At 38.9% G+C, this 11467-nt stretch overlaps 1 protein-coding gene across 2 annotated transcripts; it reads left to right on the top strand.

Annotated features, from left to right (window-relative positions):
• The first annotated feature begins 1801 nt into the window (after window positions 1–1801).
• Window positions 1802–10109, top strand: LOC143890232 (forkhead-associated domain protein). 2 transcript variants are annotated; one of them, XM_077394828.1, is made up of 6 exons: window positions 1802–2243; window positions 2596–2795; window positions 4116–4567; window positions 5169–5235; window positions 5312–5369; window positions 9830–10109. In XM_077394828.1, exons 1-4 carry the CDS (start codon window positions 2042–2044, stop codon window positions 5206–5208), a joined length of 894 nt encoding a protein of 297 aa, XP_077250943.1. In that variant the 5' UTR covers window positions 1802–2041; the 3' UTR covers window positions 5209–5235; window positions 5312–5369; window positions 9830–10109. The 2 variants fall into 2 exon arrangements, with proteins under 2 accessions (XP_077250943.1, XP_077250944.1); XM_077394829.1 differs by having other exon boundaries at window positions 9919–10109.
• The last annotated feature ends 1358 nt before the right edge of the window (window positions 10110–11467 follow it).

Raw genomic sequence — 11467 nt, forward strand, 5'->3', positions numbered from 1 at the left:
CTCTTTCCTTTTTCCCCTAGGCTCGTACCTATTGCTCCATCCTAGCTGTTTCTTCCCAAATTCTACATCTTTGTTTCTTCCATCCAATCTCGTAATTAGAAACCTCTACATTTAGGATATCATCCATCTCAAGACGAAGATCACTAATCTGGCGAAATTGGAGGCCGAATTCAATATCTACTTTGAGAGGTTGTAGAGGGATGGGATGCTCAATTTCACAGCGAGGAAGATGATGATTTCTTTTTTACATGCACTACCTTTTCACTGGGTCGTCCCACCAAACGTGCCACTAGGTGTTTGCTGGATCACACGGATTGTCCCCCAAGTACCTTTGTGAGCGCGCGTGCCTGCCTGAACTAGTAGTAGGATATGGCTCGAATGGACATGGCCACCACTAACTATTTCCCTAATCTATCCTAACTACCTCTCCTCTCATCTACTGCTTATCTCATCAAATCTGATTTACTCTAATAGCCTTGCATCCCCAGTGAGAAGCCGCCATGTGACATGGCCAAATTGGGTCTTCGCAGAATTCTAGGTCCTTGGCCAGCTGAGCCTTGAAATCCCGGCGTAAGGCAGTACGGCCTGCTATTCCAGAAATGTGTATCCCGGAGACCGTATGACATTACATCGGCCACCGTATCGTTGACCCACAATTCTTGATGGCCGTATAAGAGCCATAGTCACACCCATACAGACAACCATGCGCCATGTTGTCGTCCCATCACTGACCCACGACTACGGGGACCTCCATCTATAAAATGGGGACCACCCAGGGGTGGCGCCAGGAATTTACATAGGGGAGGGGACTAATTTACACTTTGTCTGCATTGGTGATTGGAGGCCAGCTTACTAAGGTTGCAGGTTAACTCCCAGCTTACCTTTTAAAAAAAAAGGGATTTTGCAAGTCATTGGGGGGCTGTGGCCACCCCCACGCTATATGTGCCTCCGCCCCGGGGACCACCACTCCAATTAAAGGGCAATGCCACATAGGGGTGTTCATTATTCGATTATAACCGAATAACCGAACCGAATTGGTTTGGTCGGTTTGGTTCGGTTTTTTCCCTTTTCGGTTCGGTTTCAGTTATTTCAGTTCGGGTTCGGTTATTTCAAAAAAAAAAATCAGTTAACTGAATAATCTAAATTATGGATAAAAACCATTATTTTTCTAGAAAAAAAGTGTTATATGAGCACGCCGTAGGATGATCAAAAGCGTCCATTTGATTGATCTCAACTTAATTAGGTTGTGCTAAAAAATCATTTCGATAGGATGATCCTAGCCCTCCCATCCAAACCGAGATTTTGCTTTTTTCCCTCTTTTTCTCCTACTATTCGGTTATTTGGTTATAACCGAATAACCGAATTTTTAATCGGTTCGATGTCGGTTCGGTTTTTAGAAATTTCGGTTCGGTTATCGAAATTTGTTAACCGAAATTATTTCGGTTATCAAATTTCGGTCTATTCGGTTTAGTTATAACCGAACGAACACCCTTAATGCCACAACCTAGGTATGCGAGGCCGACCCATAGTTCTCGGGATTTCGAGCTGGCTATTGCTTGATCAGATGAGAAGCTCTCATTTGTTCCCTCGTTTGACTTGAGTGTCGAAGGGTTTTCAGAGCTCTAATTTTGAGCATTAATGACCGTCTTCTCTTAGTGCGGACACCAGACTAGCCGACTACTCTTCTGCCACAACTAGACCAATAGGGACTCAGTACTATTACTAATTATTTGAATAGAAGATTATATGTAAATAGTTTGAGGGCATCCAAAGAGGCCTTAGGTTATTAATTGGTTGGTTTTGTGCAAAACTCTATTAGCTCAAAATACGATGAATGGTAGCCTCTTTCTTTCTAAAACGATGATATGCGAAGTTGAAGTAGACAAAATCAAATCAGGAGCAAAGTCATATGCCTTTCCAATAACCTTACTTTTTGATATCGAGAGAGATAAGAGAGTCCAATAACCTTAACCTTTGATATCGAGAGAGATAAGAGAGTCCAATAACCTTAACCTTACTTTGATAGAGAGGGAGAGGGAGAATGGCGTGGACGAGTTTGAATCCTGCTTTCATAAACCCTTCTCCCCACAGACTGTATCTGAGACATAGACAACAGATAGCTCCTCAGAAGAAAAAGACCCTTGTAGTTGGATCCTCGGCACCCAAGCCCGGCAACAACACAGACCAGTTGAGAGCCCAACTCGACCAACTTCATACTGAAGCCCACCAAACAAGGGCTAAAGGTAACTCTCTCTCTCTCTCTCTCTCTCTCTCTCTCTCTCTCTCTCTCTCTCTCTGTACAAAAGTTGCATCAAATCTCCTTCATCAGAATATTTCAATTGTAACATTAGCCATTCTAGAATCATGCCAACAAGGCAACAAGATTCCAAAGCCTCAGAACTTTGAAGAAGCTCAACCCAACAAAAGGAATTGAGTCAAATTCATGAATTAGAAAAATTACAACTACAAGCCCTCCACATCTGATACCCATATCAAAATGAAAATCTGCAGCCACAAATAAGAATCCTTTTGCTGAGTTTATCAGCTTGTTTCTCCAATAAGTATATTTTCAGTATATCTACTGATTGTTGGCAGCAAATAATGCAAGATCGAGGCTTATGAGATTGTCGGAGGCAGCGGAGAAGATTCGAAGGCAGGCAGCTGTTGATGTGCAAATTGGGAAGGAGAATGAAGCAAGGGAGCTACTTGTACAGAAGCAGAAGGTTATGCAAGCTTTGGAGAAGACAAAGGGCCGCATTGAGTTGCTTGATGAGCTTTCAGCAAAGCTTAATGAGGTGAAATTATAGTTTGTTCATTTAGAATGCTAATTTCTTGGTTTTGTTTACTTGAGTTAGCGAACATCTATGATTTGTGCACACGGACAACACGAGTTTTGCTAAAATGGAACGCCCCAAAATTTAGAAACTGGGACATGGCTAAAACGGAAAGTATATATGATCATGATTTGTAGACACGAATTCATATGTCGAGTTTCAACACGGATACGGTGTGTCTGAGATGGCAACTCCTAAAAATCTCAAAATGGTGATACGCCCATAATTAAAAAAGAGGTAAACACAATATTCAATAATAAAACAGAATGTCACACTTGACACTGCACAAAAAAATGTTGGCACGTACACATTAAGTCTGACACTTCTAGGTAACCTTTAAAAGTGCCAACACGTGTGGACATGCGCGTCGTGTCGGACACAGCCACAACACGTGTGTCAGCAATAAATTTTAAGTGTCGGCTAAATCATAGGCAAACATTTGGATGGCAATTGCCATTGATTCAAATCCAAATGGGGACAAAAGGGAAATTTCGCTATGAAAACAGAACCTCTGAGATTATGATATTTTTCTGTACTTACTTTCTAATAGCATGCTTCTACTTAGTTATGTATGCAATTAATCTTTAAATCAAAGGATTTTTTTTATATTTGAGTTGATACTTAAAGAAGAGAATTATAGCATTTGTAGATATGTCTCTCTATGTTTCTCTCTATATTAAGATTCTTTACTCTCTCATTTCATTAACTTTAGAAGGGTAGTTACCCTCTTGAATCAAATGATGTAAAGACCTGAGTAAAAGATGGGAGCAACTCTAACTTGCATAAATATAATATGCAGTTTTAGATTTTCACAAGGCTTTTGCATCTTTTCTTCTTCTTTTTTTTGGGTAGACCTTCGTTTCTTTTATGCTCAAGCAACTTTATCTTTTCTTTTGCAAGTCTTTAGCAACAGTAGCTTGTAGATTACTATATAGCAGAATTTCATTTACATATACAAAGCATTCATTTTATTTAGTATGAATGGACTGAATAAGACGAGCCTAAAATCCATGGTATGTGATGTCAAAGCAGGCGTAAATTTTTCTCTTGGAAACAATTTATTCATCTCATTGTTTCTGAGGTCTGTAATAGCTAATTAGTAATTCATTTAAAAAAAAACTAACTACTGATTACAAAAATGAAATAAAGGTGATTTGAGCATTAAAAGGTTAAGATAACATGAGCAAAAATAAGCATACTAAAATAAATTCATTAAATATGTATATAGAAAATTGTAGTGTTGCACATATTTATCTGATTGAAAGCCCCATTTGGTTTCAGGCAATTACCGTGAAGGAAACACAGCTAATTGGGAGTGTTGATTTGGATCTTGGAGCAAAGGGAGAAGATACTTCCTATCCAATTCGGATCATCTCTCCAAAGGAAGACACAACAGAAGAGTCAAAAGAAACTGAGGCTTTTGACCCAGTTGCCATGAAATATGATGAGAACCATGAACAAGACTTCGTTGTTGATTGGCAGGAAGAAAATATTAAAGGGGCTCTTGGCATGGGGACTTGGAATGGAGAAGACACGATCAAAAGATTGAAGGGCATATCATCTTATGACAATTTTTTGCAACACCTTGATCAGCAATTCCATGAAATTGAAGTAGAACTCATCACGATTTTAAGGTTCTCAACCTTGGTATTGGAAAGCAATGAGAAGCAAAAAAATTCAAAACTGCAGCAAATAGCGGAATTTCTTGAGGATGTTCATATTATTAGAGGAAGGTGAGTTGAAGTTTATATTTTTATCTGTTTTTGCAAATGTGAAATGTGAAGAATATAAAAGCTAAAGCATGAATTCAAGCTTGTTTGGGGATATTTAGGTTTTCTTTATTATGAACAACTGATAATGTCCTCTAGGAAACATTTAACTACTTATAATTATAATTGTCATATTGGTAAAATGTATGAGGCAACTTATCATGGATGGGTCATAGCCCAAATTTATACTGATTGGAGAATCCTGTCTGATCAATGTGCTTTCGCTCATCACCTTTTTTTTTTTTAAAAAGACTTTTGCTCATTCAATTTGGAATGTTGCCCTCATCTGTTTTTTCTTCTCTTTATATCCCACTGATCTGATGGTTAGGATTTCCTTATCAATGAGATTATGGGCTGCAACCCATCTACAATAGGCTCACCGGGTGCATGTACAGATAACCATACAAAAGGCTGCATTTATGGTGAAGCTTTTGTTGTATAAGTTCTCTATACAACAACACTCTATATGGAACATGTTCAAGCAATGTGTTTCTCGTCTCATCAAAGTATTTCTATGTTCAAATATCCTGATTTGTTCTCTAGATCTAACTCTTACATATCACAGGATTGCAAGCATCATTCAGACTAGAACAGAAGGCAGATAAGCTTCATCTAAAGGTTTTGCTTCAATGGTAGGTAATTAGAAAAAAAAAATCTGTTTTTGACGTCTTTTATTTATGCTAATTAAATTTGTACTATGGATTTTAGCATTTGCAGAGTAGATATTTGAAATCGACTCAAGTTTTATAGGAAGAAGCTAGGACAGGTAACAACCAGGCATCCTTCAGCTTTTACCTTCATGTTTAAAAAAGTGAAAAAGCTGCTTAGTTTGTAGGAGAATGATTTGAAGGACTTTTTTCTTTGCATTTACATTATTTTATTGTCTCTAAAAATTGTGCTGCTTTCTTTTCTTTTCTTTTTTAAACGAAATCGTAACTTTATTAAAAAGAGAAACAATTACAGGGATGAGAAATCCCGTAATTGGGAAACATACAACCCAAAGCAAAATACATATCAGATCACGTGTACTCTGCTACAGAAACCTGGTTACAGACCAGTCCCCTAAAATACATTGCCACTAGACGTCTAATGGGACTCTCCAATAACTAACCTGCCCTAATTAATTCCCTGTTTTGCCAATTCATCTGCCAATGGATTTACTGATCTATGACTTTGCTCGATCTGTTGCTGAAACTGATTGCTCTGATCTTGAATCTCTACGATGATCTCTGAAAACTTCCAAGGTCCAGCTGCTAAATATTTTTGCCCTCACAGTGGCATTTAAGGGGTAGTCTTCTATAATCATATTATTTTCAACCCACTTAGCTGCCCTCTTTCTTCTACTTCATTTGAATCACAAACACCATCCGGTCCTGATATGACTCCTACTTGAATCACGGAAAACTCCCCCTATGCCAACCACCCTGGTTTTCGCATTGAACTTCCGTCAAAGTTCACCTTTATCCATCCGGTCAACGGTGGCATCCGTTTGAGGGTGGCCTTTATCTTGTACTATTTTCCCTAATAATTATCCTCCAATTTCTCATAATCTCTAGCGAAGAATGAGCGTAGCTTCTTGCCAACTTATGACCAAGCAATTATATCCATTTTTATCCAATATGACATTGCCTGACAATTTACCTTTTTAATTGAAATTGTGACTGTTTCTTTCCTTCCAAAGATTTCCAATTATTACGCACATCAGTAAATCACTAATTTCCACAATGCTTTCTCGGCCTCACAAAAAGATATCTTCCCCAATTGAGAACTACTTTTTTAAAGTGTGAGAGACCGAATTTATCCCAAAACGACACATAATCCTGCACCAAATTATGTGCACATAGTCACAATGAAGGATTAGATGATCAATGCTTTCTTCATCTCTCTTGAACAATACACATCTATTAGCAAGCCTTAAGCTTCTCCACTTGAGCCTGTCACATGTGTTTAATTTTTTCTGCATCGCCGTCCACATGAAAGCCACATCCCTAGGTTGTACAAGGGTCACTTTCCATATTTTCGCAATATGAGATCTACCTTTTTTGTTAATAATATCCTAGAAGAATGAACGAACTGAGAAGGTACCATGAACATCTGGTATCCAAACTCTTTTATGAGGCACTTGGTTAGAAAGGTAAAGTTAAATTTTCTTAAAAGGTTGGAAAAGTCCTCTATTTAATTTTTGAAATTTCTCCTAAGACTAATGTTCCGAGAGATAGACCCATCCCCCCCTTTTCTCCATGTAGTTGCACACTCTCATCCCTCTATTGGTTACCAGGGCACATAGATTCGGGATCATATGGCACAATAGAAACTACCCTAACTATAAATCCTTCGAGAATCTAGTACCCTCCCCCTTTCTCACCCTGATTCAAATTCTAGACTTAAACAAGGATCTTGACGAACAAATGAACCACCATACTCCTGAACCAAGGTTCGGGATCATATGGCACAATGGAGACTCTCCTAACCATAAATCCTCCCATAATCTAGTACCCTCCCCACTTCCCTACCTGATTCTAATTCTAGACTTAAACAATGGTCTTAACGAACAAATGGACTACCGGACTCCTGAACCTTTACCTACCGGTGGGTCCCTACACTCACCCCCTCCCCCTCTCTCCCCCAATTCCTTACCATATTTTTCTCCAATGATTGTGTGCTGCAAAGCATCTTTTTCCTCACCAAATATCTAGTCATTTCCATAATAGAACTTTATTTCTCAATTTCAGTCAATCAATCCCCTCCCCCTCCCCTTTGTTTTTTTTTGGGTTTGCTCACTCTGTCCCATTTCTTGAGATGCTTCAATCTTTTGTTTGATTCCCCTAATTCCTCTAAGAAGTTCCTTTGGAATTTCTTCATCATGTTGGCTACCTTCATTGGTAACTTAAAGAACAGCATAAAATATATCAGAAGATTTGGCAGAGTCAGTTTAATGAGTGTGATCCTCCCATCAAAAGATAAATATTTCTTCTTCCAAGTGGCTAATTTCCTTTCTGTTCTTTCAATACCAGATCTCAGAGGTATCGAGTTGGCAAACCCACACCTAAGGAGAGGCCAAGATAAGTGACCAGAACGGGTTGAGATCTGCAATCCAGTATGTTTGCCACCTCTTGGATGTCTTCCTTTGGAGTATTTCTCCATGCTATCAAACTTTTCCAAATTTTATTTTTAAGCCCGAGATCAATTCAAACCTTTGAAAAAATCCTCTTTAAGTTCCCTACTTCTTCATCATCCTTATTTAAAAAAACACACTAAGATGTCATCTGCGAATTGCAAGTGAGAAATAGCGATATTCCTGCAAGCTTTGAAGCTCCCCACCAAATCAGCCTTTTTTGCCCTTTCAGCATCTGACTAAGAACCTCGGTCACCATGATAAACAGATGTGGAGATATGCAGCTTCCAGCTCTATGTGTGGTAGTTGCTTTAGTTGCTTGACTCGGTCTTCTGAATCTCTTCGCCCAGCTAGCTCATCAGTGCTAGGTCTTTGCCAGTAGTGCCATCCTCCCCGCTGGCTGTATGGGTTGGGCAAATCAGCAGCCAACTCCGGAGCCAGAGCCATTCACTCATGAATTCATACAGAGCATCTCAGAGGAAGATGAGCAATTGGAGCGGAAGAGGTTCCTCATTGCGGAGACTTGATCCTTTGAAAAAACCAGTCAGGGCTCCATTAATGATTTTCGAGAAATATGTTGAGGAAATGCATGAATTTATCCAGCTTCTTCATTTGTTGTCAAAACCCATTTTCCTTTGAATCACATCCAGAAACTCCAAATCCAGGTTGTCATAGGCTTTCTCCATATCAATCTTACACATGATCATCGCCCTTTATTCTCTTTTTCTAGAGTCCAGGCATTAACTACGGATTAATATGCCAACAAGAATTTATTTACCCCTCACAAATGCTCCTTGATATGGTGATATAACCTACTGCGTAACCCTTTTAATTCAATTTGCAAGCACCTTCACCAAAATCTTGTACGCATTATGACTCTAGCTAATTGGCCAAAAGTCTTTTAATTCTATTGTGCCTTCTTGGGTATTGGGGTTATGAAAGTAGTATAATTTCCTTTCCCAGCTTTCCTTTCCCATCGAATTCATTCAGGAAGTTCAGAAGGTCTAGCTTAATTACATCCCAAAATGATTGGTAGAACGTCATAGGATAACCATCTATGTTGGGTGCTTTATGTCTTATCGTTGCGAAAATATTCTTCCTGACTTCCTCTTCTTCAAAGTTTCTTTCCAACCATCTACTTTGATAGGGTTCAAGGGATTTGAAATCCAATTCGTCGATTTTTGTGTCTCCAAAATTTAATCTTTCATATTCAACTTCGAAAACGGTAGGAATCATTATTTGTTTTATCCTCTCCTTTTTCTTTTATTTGTTTTATCCTCTCCTTTTTCTTTTATTTGTTTTATCCTCTCTTCTTCATGAACTATACAATTTATTGTGTTTACCTCAGTCTTCCACAGTGCAATCTTTGAAAGAAGCTAGTATTCTTGTCCTCTTCTTTTAGCCACAAAGCTGCTGACTTTTGTCCCCAGCTAATCTCTTCCCTTTTTAATACGGAGTCATATTCGAAATTCAGCTCATTCCTCTCATTCCTTCTGTTTTCACTAATAGGTTTTATTGTTCCTCAATGGGATCGATGCCATCACTTATATGCAAGATCTCCTCTTTCCTTATAATATTGCTTTCATCGAAGTCTTTTTTATCTTTACCAAGTCTTAGTTTCCTGCAAAAAATAAAACCTTTCCACCTCTTCTCAAACGCCTGCATCATTCTTTCACTTTTGTATCAAAACCCAAAAATCCAAGTGTGCCAAGTCGAACTTAAACCGGATCGGCCCCTCCCAATTCTTTTGATTCTAACAATGTTGGATGGCAATCTGATAAAGTCCTAGGTAAAGTCTGTTGTATTGTATTGGGATACTTGATCTCCCAGTCTTTTTTATATGACGACCCTATCAATCCTGCTAAGAATTCTACTTGGTTGGTTGTGTGATCCCCTCCGAAAGAAGACAGACTAACTCACACCTTTGGATGAACTCCGAAGACTTACACATATTTGTTGTAGATCTTCCCAATCTACGTTTCTCATGACTCATGAGGGCATTGTGTTGGTTTTAAAGAATTTAAAACTGTAATTTCCTTTTAATGCTTGAAATTCTGAATATTTTAGTGCTTGCTGCTTCCTGATTTTTTTTTTTTTCGTATCTTCTCTAGCTTTCTAATGCAGACACTTGCAAAGTAAAGCGCAAGGAGAGTTAAATACAATCATCATTTTGATGGTGCTTATCAGCTGTTACTCGCAGGTGATTCCGAAGAAAATCACAACAGCAATGGCAGGTGATTAGCTACAAAGTTGTTCAGAAGTTGACCCTCACTTCATGCGAACTGTTTCTTTGGGTTTGTGTAAGCTCCAAAGCTTTATGTGATTTGGGTTAACACTGAATGCTTCCTTATGATCTATATTACCTTAATAAAACACAACAGTTTTTATTCATTTTGTTTCAAATTTTTTAATTGGATGTTAATAGCATCTTGAGTATTGTAACAGCTGTGAAGAGCTAATTAAGAAAGGTGAAAAACAAAGTGAGTAGTGTCATCATCAAAATATGAATTGTAATGCTGACCTGAAAATTTTTAGCTCGATTAGCAAATCTTTTGCTTCAGGCGTGTTGGAATAAAGCTAAGTTTGATGGTGCCGAGGCTGAGGCAATTTTTGAGACCTACAAGGGGGCATATGGGGGCATGTCTGCGAGATCATGATCATTGATCTTGTAGAACATTTTGAGGAACCTACAAGGGGGCATATGGGGGATGTCGGCGAGATCATGACCATTGATATATGGGGGCATGTCTGCGAGATCATGACCATTGATCTTGTAGAACATTTTGAGGAACCTACAAGGGGGGCATATGGGGGATGGCGGCGAGATCATGACCATTGATATATGGGGGCATGTCTGCGAGATCATCACCATTGATCTTGTAGAACATTTTGAGGAACCTACAAGGGGGGCATATGGGGGATGTCGGCGAGATCATGACCATTGATATTGTATAACATTTTGAGGCAGCCCACCCGATATTGGTCTGTTACCAAACAGGCATCTAATGTGTTAGATAGAGTACAAAAATTTAATAGTTTAGCTTTTCTTGGCAGAACCCTAAACGACGCTAGGTCAAGGCTTGATTGATGAGGGCCTAGGATCATCTGATCAATATACGTCTTTTACGCAGGAGTGTAAAAATGAGTTTCTTGTAGTATTTTTCTATTTGCAAATGGGACATCAAGGCCTTTTTTGGAAGCCATTTTTCTATTTGCAAATGGGACATGGATAGATACAAACCTACTAAATAAAACCATTTCCGTTATTAAGCAGAAATCCGGGTTCGACAAAATGCCAGTTCCTGGCTCTGCTATCAGTAAGTTGGTCATAGTTCTAACTAGGGGTGGCAATGGTTCAGTTTCGGTTCGGTTTGGGGTTCGGTCTGAGGGTCAAACCGAACCGAACCAAAATTTGAATCGGTTTGGTTTTACCAAACCAAAACCGAATTTTTGGTTCGGTTTCGGTTCGGTTCCGCCAATTTTGCCACCCCTTACTCATAATCATTGGAAATATTAGGTTTCGATTCGGTTTGATCCCCAAACCGAAACCAAATTTTCGGCTCGGTTCCGGTTCAGCCAATTTTGCCACCCCTAGTTCTAACAGTCCCAAGACATCCAAAGCAAAGAAAAATGATCTTTCATCTAAGCCACTTACAAAAGCTCTGCAAAGCCAATCTGTCAGAAAATATGTTAATTTGGCCATCATTCTCAATGGATTTGATTTCAACCAAATGAGCACCACTTAAGTC

Source organism: Tasmannia lanceolata, unplaced genomic scaffold (assembly GCF_043159265.1).
Source record: "Tasmannia lanceolata isolate RefF3 unplaced genomic scaffold, GAP_Taslan_0.1 ptg000013l, whole genome shotgun sequence".
In the NCBI taxonomy this organism is placed as follows: Eukaryota; Viridiplantae; Streptophyta; class Magnoliopsida; order Canellales; family Winteraceae; genus Tasmannia; species Tasmannia lanceolata.